Here is a 26,909-nt window from a genome sequence, read left to right on the forward strand (position 1 = left end):
GCTACTAGGATTAGGAAAAGTCCCTGGCTTTTCCCACTGTTTCTTAACAACTTCCAAGAATAGCTTAGGGGCAGGGATTTCCTCCTTTGCTGAAGGAGGTTCTGAGTAAACGCGGCCCTCTAGTTTCTTTTCTGGGCCACCTTCTTTTGCACCTTGGTGCTCTCCATCTCACCCAGTTGCACTGTGGCCCTCACTTTGCACAGCAGAGATTTGAACAATTCCGGGGGAAACAATCCTCAGAATACTGGTGTTTCAGGCTTTGAGGGATCCTCATCATTGGACATATCTACTTCTCTCTGGATCTGATCACCAACCATGGAACCTTCGCTAGCCAGAGAAGGTGAATTTGGCTGGTGCACTTCTGCAGGGGAGGTTCTAGGCCTGGCCTGAGCAGTACTCCCCCCCAGTGATCTTTTCCCCAATTGCAGGGCTTGCAGTCCCCTTCTTTAAACCAGTAGCAATTCCATGTGAGATTGCAGAGGAAATAAACCTCTGAATGCTTGCAGGAAGCTGTTCCATGTCCCTAATGAAGGAATCCTCCTCCTCCCCAACCTGTTCACAGTTATCGGGCTGTGGATCCAAGGATGGCCTAATGGGACTATCCCCCCTGCCCCCCTGCATTGCAAAGGATCCCTCAGATAGGGGCCCTGTTCTACCACGGAGAAAGGGGGAGGAGAAATATCCCCTGCATATTCTCTGACATATAATGGGGAATCCCCCCCCTGGAAGGGGACCTAGACTAAGGTGACCAGATTTTCAGATTGGAAAAGAGGGACACCCTTGACCGGGGGGGGGGGGCTTGATTAAAAAAACTTTTTTTTGTCAAAAGGTCACCCCAGGACACTGAAACCAGAATAAATACGAATCTGTTGCCAAACAAAATTTTGATCACGTGACCATGAGGATGCTGCAACGGTCGCTAAGTGTGAAAAATGGTCGCAACGGTCGCTAAGTGTGAAAAATGGTCATCAGTCACTTTTTTCAATGCCATTGTAACTTTGGTCACTAAATGTTTTCCCCCTCCTCGAGACTCCTCACTTCTTCCTTCATTCCTCTTGCTTATCTACCTTCACCTTATCTGTCTTTCTGCTCTTTCCCTGTCTTCCCCTTTCCTCCCTCCTTCCCTTCTTTCCTTTCTAGTTCCATCCTTTCTTCTTTCCTCTCTCCCTCTTTTTTCCCTTCCTTCCCCCTTCCTCTTGCCTATCAACTTCATCCTCTTTGTCTTTCTGCTCTTTCCCTCTCTTCCCCTTTTCTTCCTACCTCCTTCCTTCTCCCTCCCTTCTTCTTTTTCTTCCTTTCTTCTTCCATCTTCCTCCTTCTCCTTCCATTCTTTCTCCTTCCATCCATCTTTTCTCCTTCCATCTTCTCCCCCCTCCCTTCTTCTTTTCCTCCCCCCTCCCTCCTTCCTTCCTCTCCTTCCCTTTCTCACACACAGGAAGGGGAGGGGGGCTATCTAGTCGCTTTCACAGCATAATTTCTTTATCTAACGTTTAAAAAACAGTGTGCAAATCAAACGAGATTTTCGTAACCTGCGAAGCACCAAGTTATATTATGTTGTTACAAATTCGCAGCTACTCCATTCTTTCTGATAGGGAACTACATTTCCCAAGATGCCTCAGGTCCTCAAAGCGCTGAACGCAGTTTTGCAATTGACTCCAGCGAGGCCCGGTAGCCGCCGGCTGGGGTGGTTGTCAGGGCGATGCGGAGCGGACGCGCCGTTTGTTACTGCTTCCAGCAATCAAGATGGACAAGGGAAGCGACTGAAACGGACGCTGGCCGCAGGAGAGCGAGGCTGCTGCCAGCCGTTTCACCTTGCGCAGCGAATTTGACTGGGTCCCGGGGCTTCTGCCGGGCGGCAGAAGCCCGGGACCCAGTCAAATTCGCTGCGCAAGGTGAAACGGCCGGCAGCAGCCTCGCTCTCCTGCTGCGGCTTCTGTTTCAGTAGGGAAGAAAACTTCCTTTCGCTTCCCGAATTTGACTGGGTCCCGGGGGCTTCTGCCGGGCGGCAGAAGCCCGGGAAGCAAAAGGAAGTTTTCTTCCCTACTGAAACAGAAGCCGCAGCAGGAGAGCGAGGCTGCTGCCGGCCGTTTCACCTTGCGCAGCGAATTTGACTGGGTCCCGGGGCGGCAGAAGCCCGGGACCCAGTCAAATTCGCTGCGCAAGGTGAAACGGCCGGCAGCAGCCTCGCTCTCCTGCTGCGGCTTCTGTTTCAGTAGGGAAGAAAACTTCCTTTCGCCTTCCCGGGCTTCTGCCGCCCGGCAGAAGCCCCGGGACCCAGTCAAATTCGCTGCGCAAGGTGAAACGGCCGGCAGCAGCCTCGCTCTCCTGCTGCGGCTTCTGTTTCAGTAGGGAAGAAAACTTCCTTTCGCTTCCCGAATTTGACTGGGTCCCGGGGGCTTCTGCCGGGCGGCAGAAGCCCGGGAAGCAAAAGGAAGTTTTCTTCCCTACTGAAACAGAAGCTGCAGCAGGAGAGCGAGGCTGCTGCCGGCCATTTCACCTCGCGCAGCGAATTTGCACTGGGTCCCGGGGCTTCTGCCGGGCGGCGGGACCCCCGCACGACGTTCTGTGCGGGCGGCAGCTGCTGCGCCCATGCTCTCGGAGGCGGCGATCCCATTCACGAAGAGGCAGCTCCTCGTGGGCGCAGCGCCTGCCGCCCGCACAGAGTGAATTTAATTGGGATCGCCTGCGGCCGCGAGGACCCCTGCACAAATAGATTCCTCACGGCCGCAGGCGATCCCAATTCACTCAGCCAGGGCGGGCAATTTCTGCACGAATGGACTACTCCTTGCGGCCGCAGGAGAGGGAGGAGGAGGGGGCAGCCGAGCCGCCCGACTCCTGCACGAACGGAGTATTCCTCGCGGCCACAGGCGATCCCAATTCACTCAGCCAGGGCGGGCAATCTCTGCACGAACGGACTACTCCTCGCGGCCGCAAAAGAGGGAGGAGGAGGGGGCAGCCGAGCCGCCCGACTCCTGCACGAACGGAGTATTCCTCGCGGCCGCAGGCGATCCCAATTCACTCAGCCGGGGCGGGCAATTTCTGCACGAACGGACTACTCCTCGCGGCCGCAGGAGAGGGAGGAGGGGGGGGCAGCCGAGCCGCCCGCACAGAGTGAATTCAATTGGGATCGCCTGCGGCCGCAAGGTCTCCTGCACGAACAGAGTATTCCTCGCGGCCGCAGGCGATCCCAATTCACTCAGCCAGGGCGGGCAATTTCTGCACGAACGGACTACTCCTCGCGGCCACAGGAGGACAGGGAGGAGGAGGGGGCAGCCGCCCGCACGCGGTTCAGGGGCTTCTGCCGGGCGGCGGGAGCCCCTGCACCGCGTGGAACTTCTCTGCCGCGGGCGGCTGCAGCTGCCCCCATCCTCTCCTCCTGCCGCGGCGAGCAGAAAATTCGATTAGAATTAGATTACTCACCAGTCAGCGCAGCTGCAACCTCTTTCGTCTTTTGTAGAAAGGAAATGGAAACTCGCGCAAGCGTGCTGAAAATTTCCCATCCCAGCCAGCTCACTGATTGGCTGGAGTCCAGGCCAATCCAATCAATGAGCGGGAGGCTGGGCTGGCTTAAATTTGTAGGTAGTAGGTAAAAGGCTAAAAGCACGCTTTTTTTGGCGCTCGCAGCTCCCGCCCATCAGCTGCTAGCTTGCTGGGCTGGCTCATCTGGTAGGATAGAGAACAGAACGATGAGCCAGTCCAGCAAGCTAGCAGCTGATGGGTGGGAGCTGCGAGCGCCAAAAAAAGCATGCCTTTTAAAAAGGCGGGCGGGACGCGGGAAAATGCATTGGAAGGCGGGTGTGTCCCGCCAAAAGCGGGACGTCTGGTCACCTTAACCTAGACTTCAATCTGATAGGTAATGTGGACCTCAGGGGAGAACTAGGCCTACCCCTCTGTTCAGCCCTGGACACCTGCTTTTCCAGGGCCCTGTGCCTCCTTTCTTCATCCCTCTATAAGGCCTTGGAAGGCTTCCCAACAGCCATGGTCTTTCACAGCCTTGCAGAGGCTGTGGGCCTTTCTCGGGCCCCACTGGAAGGTCCCTCCCAAGGAGACAATGGGGGGAATCAGGCCTCTCCTCTCCATCCACCATGGTACCAGGTTGGGGTTCCTCCAGGCTCAGCCCACATGACCAGTAGCAAAAAACAGCTTCCCCCAGTCACTCATGGCCTCCGGGCGATGATTTCAGCCGCCAGGAGACCTTTCCGGCCCCTTTTCAAGCTGCACGGCTGCCGGAAGCACCACGTGCCATGTGATCCTCATTGTCCTGTGCCACTCCGAGCCTCCTGGCCTCGCTCCGGGCCCACAGGACCTTGCTGCAGCCACCACTGTAGAATGGATGGGCCCCCAGGATGGCAGGGATGAGATTGAGGCTCCATAGCAGCCTCTGTCTCAACCCATGCGGCCCACCGGAACACGAGGCCCAAAATGGCCACCGGAATGGTGTCCCGCCTCAATAGCCTCAACAAACAACTTGTAAAATCCTTACTGGCGGCCGGGAGCAAGTCACACCAAGGGGAAGCTTCCGGGAAGCAGATGGAAGCAAAAGGAGGAAGGCAGGGAGAAGGAATTTGCAGGATGGCACTGGATTGTGTTTGGGAATCACTGGAACCAAAAGCAATTCGTCCTTCTTTGGCCAGACAGAGTTGAAACTGGGAACCAGAAGCAAGGAGCACAGTGGTGTGGCTTCAGTTTTAACTCTGTCTCGAGGCCAATTGGATATCATAATACCAAATTCTGGCTAATCCTGCAAATTCCTCCAGAAAACATAGTAAGCTAGGACTCATTCACTTTTTCAGGTGAAAGCTTTCCCTCCTTCCAAAAAGCAAATGGCCCAGGTAAACATGCACAATATGTCTCTTGGTTAACCATTTATATGATTACTTTTAACTTTATGAAAGGTTTTATTTGTTTCAATCATAATTTTGACATGTCTTAAAAAGATGTTTAAACTAGGCCTGAAAATTTGTTGAAAAATATAGATATTATAGGCACAGAACAACTGAGATTTCCATTCAGTTAGTTGGAAAATTAAATGTGAGAAGTTATTCAAATTTAAGGTGACCAGACGTCCCGCTTTTGGCAGGATAGTCATGATTTTTAATAATTTGTCCCGTGTTCCACAACGTGTTCAAAAAGTCCCAATTTTCCAAAAGAAAGAAAACAATTTTAAAAAGGACGCCGTTAAAAAAAAAGTTTTTATTTCTCTGAAGTGTCATTCCCAATGTGGCCTTTAGAGGGCAGTGGTTTCCCTCTCTCCGCTCGGCTTGCTTGCAGCGCCCGACGAGCGAAGCTCCCTCCCCTCCTGTGCGTGCGCGCCGTTTTTCTGCAGGGAGAGCGACGGCTTTCTGGCGCGGCGAGGAGGAGGCTCGGTCCCGGGCCAAGCGGTTCAGCCGTCGGAAGGTTTTTTTCTTTTTTTTGCCCGCTTCTCTCAGGCGCCATTTCTCCCCCTTTCTCCTTTTTGTCCTTTCTCCTCCTTCCCCCCAAAAAGAGAATGAGAGGGAGAAAGAAGAGGTGTGTGAGAGATGGTGGGATCGCTGCTTTCTGAGCTTGCTGCAGCTAGGATCCCCCACCTCACACCTCCTCTTTCAGAAAGAGCTTGGTGCAGCTAGGATCCCCCACCCCACACCTCTTTCAGAAAGAGCTTGGTGCAGCTAGGATCCCCCACCCCACACCTCTTTCAGAAAGAGCTTGGTGCAGCTAGGATCCCCCACCTCACACCTCTTTCAGAAAGAGCTTGGTGCAGCTAGGATCCCCCACCTCACATCTCTTTCAGAAAGAGCTTGGTGCAGCTAGGATCCCTCACCTCACACCTCCTCTTTCAGAAAGAGCTTGGTGCAGCTAGGATCCCCTACCTCACACTTCCTCTTTCAGAAAGAGCTTGGTGCAGCTAGGATCCCCCACCTCACACCTCCTCTTTCAGAAAGAGCTTGGTGCAGCTAGGATCCCCCACCTCACACCTCCTCTTTCAGAAAGAGCTTGGTGCAGCTAGGATCCCTCACCTCACACCTCCTCTTTCAGAAAGAGGAGGTGTGGGGTGGGGGAGATGGTGGGATCGCTGCTTTCTGAGCTTGGTGCAGCAAGGATCCCACTATCCTACTATTTTATTTTTCTTTATGTACATTGAGAGCATATTCACCAAAGACAAATTCCTTGTGTGTCCAATCACACTTGGCTAATAAACTATTCTACTCTACTCTACTCTACTCTACTCTACTCTACTCTACTCTACTCTACTCATTTCTATTTCAATTCTAACAAGGAGTTTAGCTTCTCTCTCTTGAAAATGTAAGCTAGCATAAGGCATTATAATGCAAGCTAGCCTTAACTTTCAAACAGTTCATTTAGTGACCAAAGTTACAATGGAATTGAAAAAAGTGACTGATGACCATTTTTCACACTTAGCGACCATTTTCACACTTAGTGACCACTGGAGCATCCTCATGGTCACGTGATCAAAATTTTGATGTTTGGCAACAGATTCGTATTTATGATGGTTTCAGTGTCCTGGGGTCATGTAATCGCCTTTTGTGACCTTTTGACAAAATATAAAATTTTTAATCAAACCCCCACCCCTTCAATGGTGTCCCTCTTTACCAATCTGAAAATCTGGTCACTTTATTCAAATTAATACAATCAAGGCCAGAAGTGAAAAATCATCAAATTATTCAAAGTGCACATTTTGCAAAGAGGCAAAAGAAATAATAGATTTTATATGAAGTTCGTGCAAGAAGATAACACAACTTGGTTATAGATGACATAATATAGTTACCAAAATAATTCACTGGAATATCTGTAAAAATTATTATGTGCCATAATGAAAAGTTGGTGGGAACATAGAGTTGAAAAAGTAGTTGAGAATAAGCAGACTAAAATATGGTATTTATGAAAGTCTTGGCTCATAACACATCAGATTTACAGTAACTATGATTGAAAACAAGAATGTGTGGATAATTAATGTGGCACTACCAGAAAATAGTAAAATAGAAAATAAAGAATTGTAAAAGATTACAAAGTATCAAGATTTGAAAATAGAAATTGAAAGATTATGGCATAAACCAGCCATGATGGTCTCAGTGGTTTTTGGCACACTGGGTGCTATACCAAAAAATCTTGGATGGTACTCAGAAAATATATACATTGATAAAATTTCTATCTGTCAATTACAAAAAGTCGCACTGCTTGGATGTGCACATATTATAGACCAGCATATTACAACTCCCTAGATTCTTGGGAAGAACTCAATGTGCATGAAGGCCAATACCGGCTAAAGATGTTAGAGCACTCATGGGAGATCTCAAATTCTTTCCTTTTCTGGAGAGATTCAAAAGACCAATCTATTCACCAGACTTTTGTTCTTTATAGTGATCATGATCCTTTCATATTCACAGAGATATCCTCAGTCAGCCTTGATTCATGCTGGAAACCTTAGATTTGAAAAATGTCTAGCTTTGCGTAATGGGTTGAATTTGCCTATTTCCCTAAGGAGTACAAGATTCGCAGTTTCTGTGTATTCTAACTGAAAAATAAATACACTTTGCTAAAAGCGTTAATTCTTAATAATGTGCTGCAGATTTGTGACTTGTATCAAGTCTACTTATACTATATGCTCTATGTGCTTTTTTAGTTCTTGCTTATTACAGGGGTTGAATTACGCAATATATTGAACATACAGCTTAATAAAAAACTAGTATGATTTTTTCAAGATATCCATATCAGAATGGCCAAGTATACTGAACTAATGAGAAAAATCTGGAATGAGGTGAAACTGTCAAGATTTGGATTACACTAATACCACAACTGTATAAATGAAATCTTTAAAGTTTTCCCTACAGTTGTAGTCCTTTATTATTGGATCTTTCCACACCAAAGTACCAAAATTGTAACACAAGAGGAAGCTATTCTAAAAATACACACCGATAAAATTTAAAAAGATATATTTCTAGAGTTTCAAAAACTGAACAAAAAGAACAGCGTTTTTAATTATTATATATTAATTGAACCTACATTTGAAGAGTTTTCTTTCCTCGCTTACATGATTTTTAGTTAGTGTTAGAGGTCATTCACCATCTCAAGCTGTAGGGTTCTGGCATTCACCTGATGATGGTCGTGAAGGCTAGTTAAAGAAATCAATTTTGCTTTATGTTGACATAGCTGGATATATTCTAAAATATTCATAGTCAGTAAGTTTATGTGGACTTTAAAAAGAGCAAGTGGAGCAAATTTGTGTGGCTCATTATTATGGTATCAGTTCTGCGTGAAGACTTAGTTAGAAAACAAACCATGTTATTCATGTGACTCTTCCCATAGGAAGTTCTGAGTGGTTTTATTTAGCTTACGATGTCACTGTTGCCATTAGAACTTTATGAAGCAATCTTATGAAGAGATCGGTTGTGTCCAGTTCTGAATGAATTTTCATGCAGCTAATTCAGTCTATTACGGAAATTCTGATACTTTCTTCTATCTTGAGTTGTCTTTGAGGACTGAAGCTATAAGGCAGTAGAATAGACCAGTACAAGATGTAGCTTTTCAACTAGCAAAGAAAGGAAATAAGGTGACATGACATGACCAAGTTTCATAAGTTGAGTTAGACCTGATTTTATGATTTTTATAGTGGTCATTAGGTGAATCACTATGATGATTAAGCAAATCAAATGGTTGTTAAGTGAATCAAGCTTTCCCAATAGGCATTTCTTGCCATTTTTCCAATGGTAAGAAATTAGGATCACATGGTAACAGGATGCTGCAGCCAATCATAAATACAAGCTGCTTTCCAGGTACCTAAATTCTAATCATGCTTGCAAGTGTTGTGATGATCATAACTACAAGTAGAAGTTGTAAGTCACTTTTCTTGAGTCTGTTGTAATTTTGAGCTGTCATTAAACAAATAGTTGTAACTACTTATACACATCCATTTAATTTAAAAATCTCTGCTGGTCATTAAAGTACTAGCAAAATTGCAAAACTAAAGTACTGAACCAAACTGCAACTGCTTTAAAGAGTCTTCTCCAAGATAACTCTTAAAGGAGCTATGTATTGTTTCAGGCTTAACTGCAGGCTAAGTTGCTTTAATGAATACCATGCTTATGTTCCCATGCCAAAATCTCAACCAGAGAAGATGCAAATCCTCCTTCAGTTGATAAACCATTGCTTATTGCTCCAATCTAACCTCCTGACACCTCAGGAGAAGCCTTAACCAATATGAGGGTCAGGGATCCAACTGAGAAATGCAGAACTGACTTTATCTATTTATTTAAGAATTATAAACTCAAAATGATCCTAAAATCACTTCACAGGCAAGGCTCCATTCCATTCCAGTAGAACTATCCAACTGAAGGTTTTTTCCTCTGACAATGCCATGAAAAGGCTTCACGGTGGCCTTTCATATAGTTTTAACAAGCATCCTTCTGAAAAGAGTGAAGGCACATTAAAAGGTGGCTGAAGGGAAGCATTCAGCAGACTGACTAAGTGTGACAGAATACCCTTTTGCCAGAGTATTTGCCAATACTCAAAATGCCAGTGTGTAGGCTCAAATCTGAGCTATCAGTGTTCAGTCAGACTTGATCTTCCTCCAGCAGCATTCTAGGCATCTCCACTATTGCTTCACTATTGAAAGTCTGAGCTAATCAATGAACCAGGGAGCTGCAGAGGATCTGCTGCCCTGGATGAACCTTATTCCACTGGATGATCTGAACCCTAGCCAAATAGCCTCTCAATTCCTCAGAAAACATCCCAAGAAGTCTGTGAAAACCCAAGGTGTGTATGTGTGTGTCTCACACTCTAAATCTCTGCAGCAACCAGACAAAATTCTGTCATGACAAGGAGCAGAAGTCAATGTACTCTACTCTCTGATCACACCAAGACAAAACCAGATCTAATGTGTGACTTCTTCTGTATGTTGAGGAATCAGAACAGGTAGTCCTTAGAATAACAGAGTTGGAAAGGACCTCGAAGGTCTTCAAATTCAACCCCCTGGCTAGGCAGGAAACCCTACACCACTTCACACAAATGGTTATCCAATATCTTCTTAAAAACTTCCATTTTTTGAGCATTCACAACTTCTGGAGGCAAGTTGTTCCACTGATTAATTGTTCTAACTAGCAGGAAATTTCTCTTTAGTTCTTGGTTGCTTCTCTCCTTGATTAGTTTTCACCCATTGCTTCTTATCCTGTCCTCAGATGCTTTAGAGAATAGTTTGTCTCCCATTTTTTTGTGGCAGCCCCTAAGATATTGGAACACTGCTATCTTGTCACCCTTAGTCCTTCTTTTCATCTGACTATACATACCCAGTTTCTGGAATCGTTCTTCATATGTTTTAGCCTCCACTCTCCTAATCATCTTTGTTGCTCTTCTCTGCACTCTTTCTAGTCTTCACATCTTTTCTACATCGTGGTGACCAAAACTAGATGCAGTATTCCAAGTGGGGCCTTACCAAGGCATTATAAAGAGGTATTAACACTTCACGTGATCTTGATTCTATCCCTCTGTTTATGCAGCCTAGAACTAACTGTGTTGGCTTTTATGGCAGCTGTTGCACACTGCTGGCTCATATTTAAATGATTGTCCACTAGGAGTCCAAAATCCCTCTCACAGTTACTACTATTGAGCAAGGTACCACATACTGTATTATGTGCCTGTGGCTGGCGCACACCATGCAGCCGAAGCCGGGTGGGGATGGTAGCGGCGGCAGCGGAGGCAGCGGCGGCAGCGGCAGCAGTGGCTGAAGGCGGGGACGGCAGCCTAGCTTTCACGAGGGAAGGCCTCCAGTCCTTCCCTCGCGAAAGCCGCGGGCTCGCGTGTGCTACACAGCCGAAGGCGGGGGCGGTGGCCTAGCTTTCATGAGGGAACGCCTTGCAGCCGAAGCTGGGTGGGGGCAGTAGCAGCGGCAGCGGCGGCAGCAGTGGCCGAAGGTAAGGGGGCAGCCTAGCTTTCGTGAAAGCTGCGGGCTCACGTATGCTACGCGGCTGAAGGAAGGTGGGGGTGGCCTAGATTTCATGAGGGAAGGCCTCCAGGCCTTCCCTTGCGAAAGCCATGGGCTCGCGTGCACTATGTGGCCGAAGGCGGGGGGCAGCGGCCTAGCTTTTGCAAGGGAAGGCCAACCAGATGCTGCATTAGGACCTCTTTCCAGAGCATGATACCATAGTCTTTTGAGACTGAGGGATGCCAACCATATTGTCCCTTATGTTCAACAATATGCCATTGCCATGACCATAATACTGTATATGTTGTGACAATGTGTTCGAGAAGTTTTTCTCCCTCTCTGAAGAGCTTATGTCACCCTTCTTTTTATCTGTTTCACTCTCAAAAGAAGATATTTCTCATTTATTGATTGCATGCTATACATGAGTTTGCTTGTGGTGGGACTTTTATTTGATATAAAGGTACATTGTTGGTTGCTTATATTTTATAAATGGTTTTTAATGCTTTCTTTTGCAGAATAATGATGATGTAAATGGTCCAAATAAAGATAGTCAAAAACCCATTAATTGAAGCAAGTAAAAATATCCTTAAAGCAATAATAACTAATGATTTTCATGGTATCTCCATCACCAAAGTCAATCAGAAGATAGCTGATCCAATCCTACATTCCTATTAACTCTGGCTATATCACTGACAGATTATGTGAATAATTTTCCTTACATTCCACTGGATCCTGTACAGGACAAAGTTCAATTTCAAAAAAACATGGTTTATATGAGTATGCCTTCCTATTCTTTAAAATTATTAAGTGCCACCTGTATGTGTGATCTAAAATAAGATCAAATACTAATTGAGCCTATATTTCACAGGATTCTAGTAGCAAAGAAACTGATCCTTATGCAAAGACCATTGTTTTGACTTCTGTATTATTTGATTTGTCTAACTAAATTAACCATGACTTCTTAGCATATTTTTCACATGAGGTTGTGATTGACTGTTTAGTGCCAAATGAGTGTTTAGTTATCCTATAGTTATATCCTATAACTAAACATTTATTTCTTTGTTAAGTTTAATTTTGCAATTAGAACTCATATACATAGTATGTGTGTTTACGTGTGTATATATAAACTTATATGCAGATACAAAACAAATATGGTGACTTGGTTGTGAAATTCTGTAGTTCTCTAATTGCCTGTCTGTCAGATTAAGCTATTATAGAAAATAATTGTTCATGAAGAATGCTTACAATATTTACGTACCAAAAACATATTGATCAAAAAATAAAGAAAAGTTGCAAACAACCAGGCGATATTTTTTTTTTAAAAAAATGTCATGTAGTCGTTTCAGGAATAGAAATTAGTTTTTAAACTGAAGGATTGAGAAGGTTCTCAAGGAAAGCAAATTCAATTCAATTCAACTCTTCTGCATATTTTGAAGATCAGCAAAGTATATTTTCTGTTGCTCAATTTTCTGGATGATTTCAGTGTAATTATTATTCCAAATTCTGTTTTTTTTTCTTTGTAAGAAAACAAAATGCAAGTTATTCATGTGAAACATATTCCCATCTCCCCACATCTCGCCAAAAAAAAGTACAAAAAAATTGAATGCACATTTGTGGTTCCTGTGGGATAAACGTTCAGCAAAGATTAAAAGTAATGTCAGCTCTGTGTTACAGAATGTTAACCAGACACAGAGAGCTAAAATAGCTTTTCTAGATCTCTGCCTATTCATTCACATTTGCTTATCTGAAAAATGAATTCTACAATATAGATCATGTAACCCAAGCACTGCATGTAACTGTGTAATAGTTGCCAATTTATCAATGAAAAAAATCTAAAATAGCTCTCATACTTCTATGCAAAACTGGCCATTTTGCATACATTTGATTAAGTCATTCTAACATCAGCTTAACATATGTTAAGTCCTGGCCTAAATAGATTAACAAACTACTTCACTAACATTGGGCACTGTTGGGTAATTGCTGTAAGTTTTTCCCCAAAAGCTATACAGAAATACAGAGACAGTAAAAACCACAAATGCTTTCTAAAGTTTTGCCAAGTGATTTTTAAACAGTTATATTACCATGAGTAATCATAAGACATGTACTGTTGCAGAGATATCTAAATAACTTTAATCTGATTATGCAACAAGGAAGTTATCTCTTTTAAGTTTTTATTTATTTATATGACTTTGAAAAGCAATTCAGAATGCAGGTGTTCATAAAATTGCAAGAATAACAAGCTCTGCGAAATCTCCAGTAGTGCTTCCAACAGGTCAGAAGGTTTTAGAGTTGACATAAGGTGATAAACAAGTTAGAACTAAGCCTTGGCACTGGCACATAACCAGAATTTTTGCTTTGTTTTATGCATATAACCTAGATCTGAGATAAACACTAAAGTTAATTTACACATATGTGAGTATAGATGCAGATAACTGTTCTATGCCTGCTGAATCTATACAAATAAATTTGATCTGCATGTAAAGGATCAGACAGAAGTAACTCATCATTTTAATGACACACTGATATATTCTCTGAGTCACTTGTACACATTCCAAAGAGTGTTGAAGAATATACCCTTGCCTTACACCAGTGATGGCGAACCTATGACACGCGTGTCAGTGCTGACACGCGTAGCCATTTGGGGTGACACGCACAGGATTTCATGTGATTCATCCTCGGCTCCTGCACGGCCGCCGAGGATGAAAGAATCTGTGCTGGAGGAACGGAGGGGGGCTGGACGTGTGATCTCCCCCGCCCACACTCACTTACTGTATCACCGCCGCCCCTTTCTGAGCGCAGGGGCTGCTGGTAAGGCGTGCGTGCCGTGCGCACACACGTCATCAGCGCGGCGAGGGAGGACCCACAGGAGAGGAGCGTGGGAACAGTGCGCGCCTCTCTCCAGTCAGGCCGGCACAGAGAGTCTACTCCTGGGACTGTCGGTTACGACCGCACCACAGCAGGGAACAGCGGAGTGCCAACGGGAACTGTGAGCGCCATTAGCAGCAACTATTGGGGTGCCATGGACTTGTAATTGCCCACAATAACTGAGATAAGTGAGGTTGTGTTAGCTTGTTAGGCTAGTTAACCCCTAATTGGCTATCTATAATTCTATCTGCTGTCACTGGCCCACTGATGGAGCACCCCAAAAATAAAAAACAAAGGTTAAGTAAAGGGAATGGTAGTGGCAGTGGCCGACCCTTTCAAGAGACATGGAGCGAGATGTATGGCATTATAGAAAAAAATGGCAGATCATTTTGCGTTCTATGTACTGAAACGGTAGTAAGCAGAACGTGGAATATAAATAGACATTTTGAAACTAATCATTCCCAGCTCTTGGAAAAAAGTGAGGATGAAAGGAGGGAATACATTTCCAGGAAGCTACACCTTTATAAGAGCCAATCTAACTCCATCCTTACATTTATGAAAGGCTCTACAAATTTAAACTCTGCAAGTTTGAGCATTGCTCACTCCATAGCTCAGCATGCAAAAGCGCTTAACAAAGAAGTTACTAAGCAGGTATGTTAAATAATTTGTTTTTGGTTTATTAAATACAATTATATATTGCAATTATACATTTTTGTAGTTTAAACTATAAATTGCGCAAAATTATGTTTTTGTCGAAGTGACACACAACGCGAGTTATGCTCGATTTTTTGCCGATTTTTGACACACCACACCAAAAAGGTTGCCCATCACTGCCTTACACAATTGAGAAATCTTTATTAGGCATTATTCTTGCCATTTATGAAACAAGGTTCACTGGAACCCACAAAACATCTTTAGCACGATCAATATGAAAGCTCATTGAGACAGGCAAGGTGCTCTTTAGGCAAATCTGTAGACCATTTACTGTATGTTATTTTACTCAAAAAATCATTAATAAGGTATTCTGGAAGCCTCAGAACAAGGTACTGGAAGTCTGCTCAATAGGCAAGTGTATAAAATTCCTACAAATTATATATTTATTCAAACAATTTTTCTAAAGAGTCACATTTATTATATTTACTCATCACAATATTCCATTAACAAAACAAAAACAAAACAGTCCAAGTTACCTTGAATACCATGGGAAAAACTTTAATGAGTGTTTTGGTTTTTTCTCATATCAGCACCAAATACAATTCTTAGGCACAATAGAAGTTTGAAGTACAAAGAGAATACAAAGGGTTTGAAGCTTTTTCTTGTAAGACTTGTACAAGTATAGTACGTTTACAAACATAAGTAATTTGCTGTGAGCTGTAGGTTACATCCAAGGAACAGCAATGTTAAACTATAAAAACAGATAGTAGGGTAACCCTACTATCAGTAACCCCAATTTTGGGGGTTTAGGTTAAAAATTTCCTAACTGATCCATCAGTTTAAGTTTCCATATGTAGTCCTGCTGTAGATAGACAATACTACTGCCATTTTTCAGTAAACTCTTTAGAAACCAAGGAAGAAAGCCAAAATTTCTCCACTTTCCTTCTGATTCATACACCTGACTGAGGTTTGGCATGCATAGCTATTTTTCCTGATATGTTTTGGAGTCGACTGGAACCACTAGTTGGATTTATGTATCATCAATGTTTTACAAACTTGGCAATTTTAAGATGTTCCAAGTCCCGGAATTTCCCAGTCAGCGAGCTGCCAGGTAGGAAAAACTTTGATGTATTATTCTATGTATATATTTGATTTGGGCTAAGTGTTTCCTATGAAATGTATTTATTATGGTTTGAAAATCCTGGCTAAATGTCAGCAAATCTATCAAGGACTAAGTTACTTTGCGTAAAAGAAAATTATTATAGAAAGCAATCCCAACAGTGATGATAATTATGAGTCTATATATTTATATGATAGTTTATTAATTAAACTTATCTACAAAATCTAAATATGAAGATCAACCGACCAGAGTATTTACAATTTTACAAAATGTTTTACAAGTAACACTGCCTCAAAATAACATGGCACACAAATAATTCTTTTGTATTACATAGATAAATAAATACTCACTTTTAAATGACTGTTATAAAAATGTAATTTCTACAGTCAGCTGAGTTAGCAAATATGTGGCTCTGTTTTCTTTATGCTACCTTATAATTAGACAAAAGAGAGGAGTATTTTTACATATAGATAATCTATTAATTATTTTTTAAATTGTACCTTACCATTATATTCAACAGAGGTAAACAGTCATACAACTCATGCCTCTAACTGAATTATGATTTTTGGCATGCAAAACCTATAGATCCAACAACATCTGGAGGCATTAATTTCCTTTTTAAAAAAAATTAAGTTTGAAGTCTTAAAAAAACATGCAACCATTAAAAGCATATTTCTGGAATACAATGTACAACTTATATGACATTTATAGTTATACGTCTACAGGCATTAATCAAAGATTTAAGAATACTTAGACAAATAACATAAAAGTAATGCCATCTAAAATAAATAAGTTATCATCACAACTGCTTTTATATGCCCTTTTTTAAAATATGAGGAAATAAAATGAAGTTGCTAACTTCCATTCTTACATTTTTTGAAGATTAATTTGTAATTAAATTCCACTCCTGCGTAAAAGAGCACTAATATAGCTTGATAAATCTTCATGTTTTCAATACAATTGTTTTAAAAATCTGATTAACGGAAACTGATTAATAGCTTTTTCGATATATTTTCCACACACATATATAACAATTGTTTTCAACTGAACGAAGAAACAAATTGCACCAAACAGTATTGTGTTGGCAGCATTTGGCAATTTCTGCTTTTTAAAGAGTCAAATCATTGAAAACACTGAACTAATTTATAAAACATACTGTAGACACCTAAAATCAAATTGGTCTTATTTGGATCAAAACTTCTGTTTTAATAAAATCGTTGTTGTTTTGTTTTAAGTTAGAAAAATAAAAACATTGAAAGTTAATACATAAGGACTACCTCTTGCTAACTTGAACCTTTTTTGAAATGTCTTTTCAGTGTTTTTCATTATCTGAATGAAAACCAGCTATTATTATATATAGACTCTTAAGCATATTTTATGCATGCAAGTCTTTACAGATGTAGCAAGTAATGAATATGTGCAAATCTTCTCTTAATCCTATCTCCATAGACAAGCTGTCAAATATATGCTTACAAGTACCATACATTTTCTGAAATAATTCAAAGATATTGTTTTCCTATATGCTCTTCAAAAACATTTATTTGGCCTCTTTTTTTCCTTTAAGAAAGAGGGATATTTTAATCTTATTTATGAAAATTAAAAAATAACATGTCTTGTTATTGATTAAAAATGTATGCAAAAAAGTGTCGCAATCCTTTAATTTTTTTACTGCAGTGGTTATGGACAGCATTGTTTTTCCCTTCACTTGATATACATTAAAGCATGTAATGGAGAAATAATGTCCCTCTAAGAATACAGGATGCTACTTTTTTCTAATAAACAAGATGAAGATTAAAAATTAAATCTGAAGTGTGATCTAAAACTGTATTGTTAAAACATATGGTAACTATTTAGTTAATAAAGTGTGTCCATCATTGTATAATTCAATAAAGTTTTATTTAAAGATGCAGGAAATTTTCAGATTTAGCTTAATTCAATTGATGCCATCAATATTTTATTATTTAATAAAATAACTCTGACTTCATGAACTTGGTCAACACCAATCTTCTCCCTGTACGAGGATTCAGTTTTTCTGAGTAATTACATAAGGATCCTTCTATTTGCCAAAGATATTCCTATAGTGAAATGAAAAACAAGCTCCTTCTGGGGGGAATATACAGTGTCTATATTGTTGGATGCAAAGAAATATCTTTATTGGTGGTCAAGTTCTGAAAAGGGTAACTATAAAATGTCTGGTTTCTCTTCCTTTCTGACATAACTTTGCAGTATCAATTGCTTCTTCTACAGAACTTAAATGTTGCCAGGCTAGAGTTCCGTTTTGTTACCTTGTGGGAATGTACAAAAACCTACATCCATTTCCTCTACCATCCCAGCCCTCTAATAGGCCATTATTTGCATAAACCAAGAAAGCTACTTCTTAATGTGACTATGAGATACCAAGATGGTGGCCACAGATGATGGTAGAAGGAAGACTCCCAGGAATTAGCATGAGGCAATTCCTGGTAATAAGAATGGGAAGTGGTAAAGGGAAAGAAGTTGTCCAGAAGAAATGCTGGAAAACTGTTTTAGTTTCCTATGTTTCAAAATGTCATGGAACAACTTGAAGCACCCAGGTGTAAAAAGGCCCTAGATCTTACATGACAAACCTCTTCTAAAGTAAAAGTCTAGTTCAAAGTCCTTAACCTCAACCCCCCACCTTAAATTCATTCATTTCATAATATATTCGATGATACTAGTAGCATCTAGCTATAAGACAGACGTTATTTACATTTCAATTAGTATTGTAGTGTTGCTTTAAGTATTCCATCTGGTTTCAGTTCCCAGTCTGAAAAACTTCTGGAAAAAACAACAGTTTGATCATTTTTCTTCATAACTCAGGAAAAACAATCTCCACTTAATGAAACCCTCAAAAGTTAATGTGTCTACTTCATGGAAACAATATAATATTTCTTCATCAAATGGACAGGAATATTTCCCCATTTAATGGGATTTCTGAAAGCAAATTAGATAGAATATTGAAATTCTACTCAGCTATTAAACAGATATTATTAGGCCATGTATATCATATATCATGAAATAGACGGGGATTGTTGTTATGCTTTTCCTGCAGCAGCCACAGATAACTTGGATGGACTGATCTGTTTAAAAAGCATGTAAAGATATTAATGGGAAGTGATAAAGCAGGGTGTCATGTAGCATATGCAACAGTAACAGGTAATTGATGTCTATGTGTGTATCTGTGTGTGTGTGTGAGAGAGAGAGAGAGACAGAGACAGACAGAGAGAAAATAGATGCTGAATGCTCTGATAAATGAATACAGCTGATCTTTGCATTATATACTATACTGTACTGTACATAACTCAATAAAGGTGCATTTTTCTGATCTTCTTTCAAGAACTTCTTCGCATTGTTTTCCAGCTGATTAATTATTTATGGCAATTTAGTATTTTTCAGGGGGTGATTTGTAGTGATGTGGATGGTGCTGCTTCAGATGAGGTCCTAAAAAGAAAAAAAATACTATTTACCCTAGTTCATAATTATTAGTTGTTAACAATTCTTAAATCCCTACAGGTTTGTCCTACAACAGTATAACGTTGTTGTTTTTCTGGCCAAAACAATATTATTCTGTGACTTTTATTAGCTTCAGAAGTAAATCAATTAATTTTTATTTACTTCAGCACACACCCACCCAAGAAAACTCCAAACTGTGAGCTACTTGATGTTCCTTACCTATTCCCTATAATCTGAATCAAAATTCTCTGAGTGACCTAAGAAAACTGGATACTGATACAATTAGGGTTTGATCAGGGATCCATTTCATTCACTGTCAAAGTATGTGAAATACTGTGGAATCAGTTTTGGTATTTATTTATATTATTTTACATTCATACATACATACAATTTTTGGGCTGCCTGACTCCAAACAACTCTGGATGCTTAAAATAAAAAATACGAAAAGGCATAAAGATCAAAAGATATCATGAGCATCCCTAAGACAACATATGACAAGAAAAAAGCTCATTCATCAGAGCCTCAACCTTTACAAGTGAAGGTCTGTATACTCTATGTCTTCATCCAATAACAAACTATAGAAAATAGTCATAAAGCAAGGATGAGAACTGCTGCAAAATGGTGCCTCCACATCCAAAACTTGCAGCTGGCCCAGATGATTACTGAGATCAATGACATTGAAAGTGCTTAGAGATCAAGGAGCACAAAGAAGGATGTACCCTATTCCAGTTCTGCCATGATACCAACAACAAGTCATCTTCTGGCTAGCCTTGACCAATCATGTTGGACAAGGATCAAACAGAGCCAAGGTGGCGCAGTGGTTAAATGCAGCACTGCAGGCTACTGCTAGATCAGCAGTTCAGCGGTTCAAATCTCACCGGCTCAGGGTTGACTCAGCCTTCCATCCTTCCGAGGTGGGTAAAATGAGGACCCAGATTGTTGGGGGCAATATGCTGACTCTCTGTAAACCGCTTAGAGAGGCCTGAAAGGCCTATGAAGCGGTATATAAGTCCACTGCTATTGCTATTGCTAGATGTCCAACAATCATGTTGGACAAGAACAAACAGATGTCTTAAAGAACTAAGAAGATCCTTTTGTTTGATTTAGAGAGTTCTTGAGAAAGAGCATAATTCTGAGTTTAATAGGCTTAGCCTAGTCTATTAAGCTTTTGACTTTCTTGAATAACCTTGAATAAGTCCTTTTTTTCTTGCAATCTTTTTCTAAATATGCAGAAGATTTGACAGCAATTGCTACATCCCAAATAATTGTGATCATCAGTGAAGTAAAATCCTGTTTTTAGTATTATCATCCTTTCTTTCTTCCCCCTCACAGGGCCATCCATATGCAATAGAAATTCACATTTTCTGATTGTGAATATATTTTCCAACACTGCTTAGCATTGCCTTAAAACTTCTGATTCAAGCAACCAGAATCACTTGTAAATAGCCTCAGGCTGTAACTTTATTGTTTGCATCTATGTCCCAAGAACCTCACCAGACTGCTTCCCTTTCCCTGGGAACAACTAGTTAAGGCTTCACGCCACTTGCAGCTGTACAATGATTCCAAACTAGCCCCTCACTTGACCCTCCTTCGGCCTAGCTAGCAATTCCCCAGGATCAATTCTTCATGTTCTTATCTGGCAAAACAGAATTACCCACCTTAGATCTCTTTGTTTTTATTATGCCTATTACAAATAACAAGAAAACAATCTATGAATAATATGAATTAAATATACCTAGTTGGCCCATATCTCAAATGAAACAAACATGTACCCTCATGAGTATTGTAGTCTAAGATGTTAACTGTTTTGGTGTAATATTGGCAAGTTGAAGTATTCATTGAACTTGGAAAAGTATACTTTTTTTTACTAGCATCATGAATAGAATTTGAATGCTTAATAGATCACATAAATAATTATAATAATTATGAATTGATTTCATACTAACCCATAACAGTTTTGGATTTCTATATTTGCCAGTGTATCAAGAAAAAGACTATGGCTGAATGATAGAAAAAAGTGTATGTGAAGAAAGTTCACCTCCCAGAAATTCCAAACAGGATTACCAAAGATTCCTGTCTGAAGCTCTGGAGAGACTGCCAATTCTGTAATGTTGTCTGATCATGCATGGCAAAATTGAAGTACTTTCTTCCCTCTCAAAGTTGCTGCTTCCTTTGTCCAAAATGTACTTGAAGATGGCAGATTGCTTGAAAATAGGTCCATACCACAGCTTAGAAAAATCCTAACACTAATGTTTAGCACAGTGTTTCTCAACCTTGGCAACTTGAAGACGTCTGGACTTCAACTGGGGAATTCTGGGAGTTGAAGTCCAGATGTCTTCAAGTTGCCAAGGTTGAGAAACACTGGTTTAGCAGCATAAAAAAATTGAAAAACATTCCAAGATGGTAGTTTTTGAGATTCTTGAGTGCAAAGGATAAATATTCAGTGTAACATTTAGAGAACTATAGGAAAGCCAGATATGACAGAAAGTAAAAATTTGGAATGCACCTGTTGATTACATTCTGGATTTTGTTCTAGACAGATTTTACCAACTTTCCTTTGTTGAAACTATTATAATGTAAGATTTAATCCATTAATGAGAAAGACTATAAACAAGGTAAATCAAAGTTGAGTTATATATAAGTTAAGCAGCAATTTCAGACCAACCTGACTACTAATTTCAGATGCAATTATTATTAAGTATTTTTTATCCTAAATAAATCAAAGACTATGTTTGGGCTGTTAGGTCAGATGGAGAAGAGTATGTCTAAAAATACTCATAATGTACTATGTTCCATATAAGAAAGAGATGCCAATGCATGCATCAGAATACATTCTTGTAGCATGTCAACACTCACTCTGTGGTGATATCAACAAATTGGGTGTTCGAAATGATTTTATTGTAGCTGGTCCCTCACCACTTGTGGTTAATGCTTGAACCTCTAAACGGTAAAGAGTTGATGGTCTTAGATTGGGTACTGTCAACATATGGTGATCCTAAAAGGAAATGGAAACAATTATTTGAAGTAAAAGAAATATATTTGAGTCATTCAGCATCATCAATAACTCAGCTTCTCCCTTGCTTCTTCTCTCCTATCTATCCCTCTCCCCTACTGAAGAGGTACAGACTTACTACTGGCAATATTTGTGATTGGGAGATAATGCTGTTTGGTAAGCTGTTTTGCCTGCTTTCTGTAGTGACTTCTGCCCAAGTGACTTGAAATCCTGTCATTGGTTGGTGAAGATTTGTTTTTGATATTTTCCAGGAAAAGTGGCCTGTAATATTAATGTCCTGAACAATAAAAGCAGCAGAAAGATTCTCTGGTTTTGCCAATATTTTTGAAATAACAGGATCTGTAAAACAAACAGCACCACAAAGAGAGTAGTTAGCATCTCTCTCTCAATCTTATGTACAATTTTAAAAAGATATACACAAAATTAAGAGAGACTACAACAATATGTCATATAAACTTCGCTCTTATATGAGGAGGATGGAATGCTTACTCTCAAATGAATTGCTCACTATATCATTAATTTTATCTACCATGAATATAGTATTGTTTCACAAATTACACTTTAATGAGTAAACATTACCACAAATTCTAATTTCATGATTTGATATTGTTCTGTAAATGATATAGACCCATTTATATTATTATATTATATAGTATTATGTAAATCAACATTATCTATATGTTTTATATATGACTAAAATGTGTTTTTTTTAAAAAACATAGGGTAACTACTTTATTACTATTTATTGAATTGGGTACAATGAAAACATTGTGTAATTTATTTATATAAAATTTAAACAGGAAACATATTCTTCTTTCATATTTTAAAAAATACCAATTAATATTTGAAGATATTAAATTCATTGTATGGCTATAAGGATATCAAATATCAAAAATATAATATCATTTGTATTATATTCTGATCCACTTAAAACTAATTAAATATGATACATTTGAGGCCAATGCAGTTATCGATCTTGTTCTGGAATAAGCATGTATGTATTTTATAGTGTATAAAATATAAAATAAAATTCCCTATTCCTGATCAATCCCACATTCTGTTCTCTAAATGTCCAATGCTTTTGGAAATTTTTTCTTGTTGTTTAACCAAGAAAAAACTTGGTTTTAAAACCAGCATTTCCCAAATATTCTTTTGGCTTTAGTTTCAAAGGTGAGTCATGTGACTCACTCAAAAACGTAAGATGTTGGAGAATATTTGACAGCATTTAGTATTTAGTAAAAGTTTTAACAAATGTTAAGATAATTTTGGTACCAGAATTGAAACGATTACTTACAATACTGTATTTTTCTATCTAAGAAATTCCCCAAAGACATGTGACCTATCAAAAAAACTATAAAATGTTTGGAGGTAGCTAAACCAGTTGTGAAAGGAATCACATCTTATCAAGTTTTTTAAAAGCATACAAATGTGTAGCATTTTTATGTATCTAATGCATAAACTGTATTCTTCTGTTACATATAAAACTTGTAAAATAATTCTATTTAATGTAGCGTAAAAAGAAGAAGGTAGTAATGAAGGTCATATTGAGAACTTCTAACTTTCTGTCTGTAAAATTACATTACAAAGAAAATTAAACTTGTGGTTGTTTCTTTTGCATTTTGTATTCTTATTAATTAAGCTGCTTTTGCAATACTAATTAGTACTTGTAAGTGGTTACATTAAGAATTTTAAAGGTCTTCATATAATGATGGAAGCAATTCATTTTAAAAACTGGTGTTTGAATGTTTAGTTACTTAAGTATTTTATGTCACTGTAAATTGTTTTGAATCTTACCTCCTTTAGCCACACAGCTTACATACTTGTGTTTTTTCTCTTTTAGATCAGAACAAGATGGAGTCATAAAGAAAATGCTTTCAGATTTCAACTGACCATTGGATCTTACTGGCTGAACTGTAACCTTATACTTGCATGAAAAGGACAGGTTCTGAAGAATTATATAGTTTTCCTATGAGAGACATAAACTACTTCATTATCCTCATTTTGCGTTTAAATTTAATATTTTCCAAGCCATCAATGCAAAAATACATTTTTAAAAAACAAGACAGTTTACAAAACATGTAAATATTCTCATATATCATTTATTTATTATAGGGAGATGAAATAGGTGATGAAATAGAAAGGGCTGAAGGCAACACATTCAGCCCAAATCTCTAGATGACTTCTTCATACAGAGGAAATTTCATAATATGGCACAAGTTGAAAAGGGGAAAAAATGTGCCACATATTTCAATGGAGCCGCAAATGATAGTGTTCTTCAATATGAATTCCTCTACCACATAGGTGGGCAGTAATCTATCCAAAAGCTTGCACAAACACATGTCTATTTGGTAGAAAGGAATAAAAAATAAACTATATTGGATAATTTAATCCAATTAAGTGCATGAAGACAATAGTTGATTTTTGCAAAGCATACTTGAGAATTAAACACAATATTTTATTTAATAGATGTAATATTACACTGCACATTGCACTACACACTGCACTGCACATACAGGAAAAGTTTTTGATTGCTATTAATAAGGATTTTCTAACTGATTTTTTTTCTAAATGAATTTAAATAACTTGTAAAAGTTGATAGAAGAAAATATACAAAAATCTGCATCAATTAAATGGAAAGAATATAGCTTGTTCTACCTAATCCTACAAAAATCAGTTTGTACCACAAACAAAAGATGGAGCAATTCTCTTCCAATCTCAACTTCTTGAAATAACCATAATTGGTAAGAATCACAATGAATCAATACTTCTCTTTATGACGCCTTAAATAATTACATATTTAAAATTACAAGTGTATGACTTCAAGTGCTAGCAATCTGGAGTCACAGCTAGGATAAAGTTGGACAAGTAGACAAATTCTTGAACTTCTTGTTAATTTCCCCAAGGCATACCACTATATTTGTTCAACAAACTTCAGAAAAATGGAAACAGAATTCATAACAGTTTTAATAGATGCTTTTTTTTAAAAAAAGATTCAATTTCCCCTACAAAATAATCCCAGAAAACCTAGTGTTATCTTCATCTACAGTACAATTGCCATCCCAGATGCAGTTAGTAACCATCCAAAAAAATTAATTAACAATCTTGTTCTTCATCATAACAAATAAACTAAATCAACCAGCCTTCCTCAACACAGACCACTTCAAAGGATTCAAGTCACATAATACACATTTATTAGAGTTAATGGCCAATTGGCCATATTCAATCTATAGCAGGGTTGTCAAACTTGTGGCATCACGGTGGCATCATGTGATGTATCACGCCTTTCCCCCCCTTTGCTAAACCAGGCTTGGCCAGCGTGTGACGCATCCGGGTTGCAAGTATGACAGCCCTGATCTATAGGAACTGCAACCAAATACATGTGGAAGACTCTGAGGAACTGAAGTTACAATAGCTTTTCATTACAAAGGACAAAATGGATGCTTTGAAGCATAGAATAAATTTGTATTTGAAATGTAAAGGGAACATAATGGGATCTTTAAAGGTCATTTATTCTCTTCCTCACAAAATAGAGGATCATATCATTACAGTTTTTGATATTTAAAACTTAACTTACATATGTTACATCATTGAATTTTTCAGGTTCTTCGGTACTGTTGTAAGAACATAATTCTGGGAACCACTGAACATGATATCCTTCCCTGCTGGTTGCATCTATCAATGAAATAACATAACAAGGGAAAAGTAATAGAAGCGTACACTTAAAAATCTTCAATTTTTTTAATAGTTCATGCAGAGATACACATAAATACTGGATATATTTATCATTTATAGGAAAAATATATAAAATGAAAATATATATGCCTTTTAAAATATTGGGAGCAATAATGTCTGAGCAAATTCCAAATATCTCAGGTTGACCTGTTGAATCAGTTTTTACACAGCTGTGTTGCACCATTAAAATATTACCCAGGAGAATGGGATTTGCAGTTTTAAAAGTCCTCCCAAAAGTGGAAATGGAAATTGCAGAAAAATAGACACAATTCTATACTAAAGAATTATTACAAATTTATGACAGAATGCTACCCATTTAGATAATCTAAATATATAAGAGTAGGACAGAACAAAAAAGGTAAATTAATCATTTTTCTAATATTCATTTCATTCTGCATGTGATTTTACTAAGTTGCTTTTTAAAAAAATCATGAAAGTACTCTCTCAATTTTCTTCATTTCTAGTTTTTTCCCATAGATGGGAAACACAATCATGCAGATTAATCTGCATTTAGTTGCCAGGCTGACAACTTTGATATCCATACTCAATGCATGTTCAGGTTTCAAAGCACCTGGGGTAGTAGCAAGCAAGATTTGGAGCAAGGTAAGTCTGGCCTGCTTATGTGAATTAAGAAGGCATGACAGTCATGATAGAGAATTGTTAATACATTTTCTTCATGAAAATACACTGCATTTAGAATGCAGACTGTCATATCAATCATATGAAAACCAAACAGTGATGTTTAAACTATATTATGGGCTACACCTATTTGCAGCTAACTATTTTGGCTCTGCTCAAATGCGTACAATGAGTAACTCAAAAGCAATGCAAGATAGCAGTATCACATATTTCTTTCTTATGCAGAAAAAAAAGCTTCAGTAGAACTTTTGTTTACTTTCCCATAATATTTGTTTTATTCTGTCTTACTTTTCCAAGCAATCCAGTTTAACAAGTTTATCTCACATATTTCAAGATCCCTTTTTTATCTTAACTAAATTTATTATTTGCTTTATTCTAGGCAAACATTAAAATAAGTAATTCAGATGCTAAGTTCATTGATAGTTTTTTAAGATATAGGAAGAGTAGACAATCTTGAGACCAAACCAAGCACAATTTCCACTGATTAAAGGCTAATGCAA

The 26,909-nt window shown here is 39.1% G+C and overlaps 2 protein-coding genes across 3 annotated transcripts in view; one reads left to right on the forward strand and one right to left on the reverse strand.

The window, feature by feature from the left end:
• Positions 1-26,909, forward strand: part of WWC3 (WWC family member 3) — a 1,020,491-nt gene that overhangs the window by 98,899 nt on the left and 894,683 nt on the right. The gene's annotated exons all lie outside the window — the stretch shown is intronic.
• The window catches only part of ANOS1 (anosmin 1), a 132,503-nt gene continuing 120,560 nt past the window's right edge, over positions 14,967-26,909 (reverse strand). For both annotated transcript variants that reach the window (XM_014065715.2, XM_014065714.2), the window contains exons 10-14: positions 25,613-25,710; positions 23,833-24,004; positions 22,157-22,377; positions 21,882-22,020; positions 14,967-19,013 (exon numbers count right to left, since the gene is read on the reverse strand). In XM_014065715.2, coding sequence (XP_013921190.1) covers positions 18,955-19,013; positions 21,882-22,020; positions 22,157-22,377; positions 23,833-24,004; positions 25,613-25,710 — 689 coding nt within the window. In that variant the 3' untranslated portion in view covers positions 14,967-18,954. The remainder of the gene's footprint in view (positions 19,014-21,881; positions 22,021-22,156; positions 22,378-23,832; positions 24,005-25,612; positions 25,711-26,909) is intronic.

The sequence above is a fragment of the Thamnophis sirtalis genome, unplaced genomic scaffold, assembly GCF_051295495.1.
Source record: "Thamnophis sirtalis isolate CommonGarterSnake01/CBP01778 unplaced genomic scaffold, rThaSir2_p1.2 scaffold_12, whole genome shotgun sequence".
Classification (NCBI taxonomy): domain Eukaryota; kingdom Metazoa; phylum Chordata; class Lepidosauria; order Squamata; family Natricidae; genus Thamnophis; species Thamnophis sirtalis.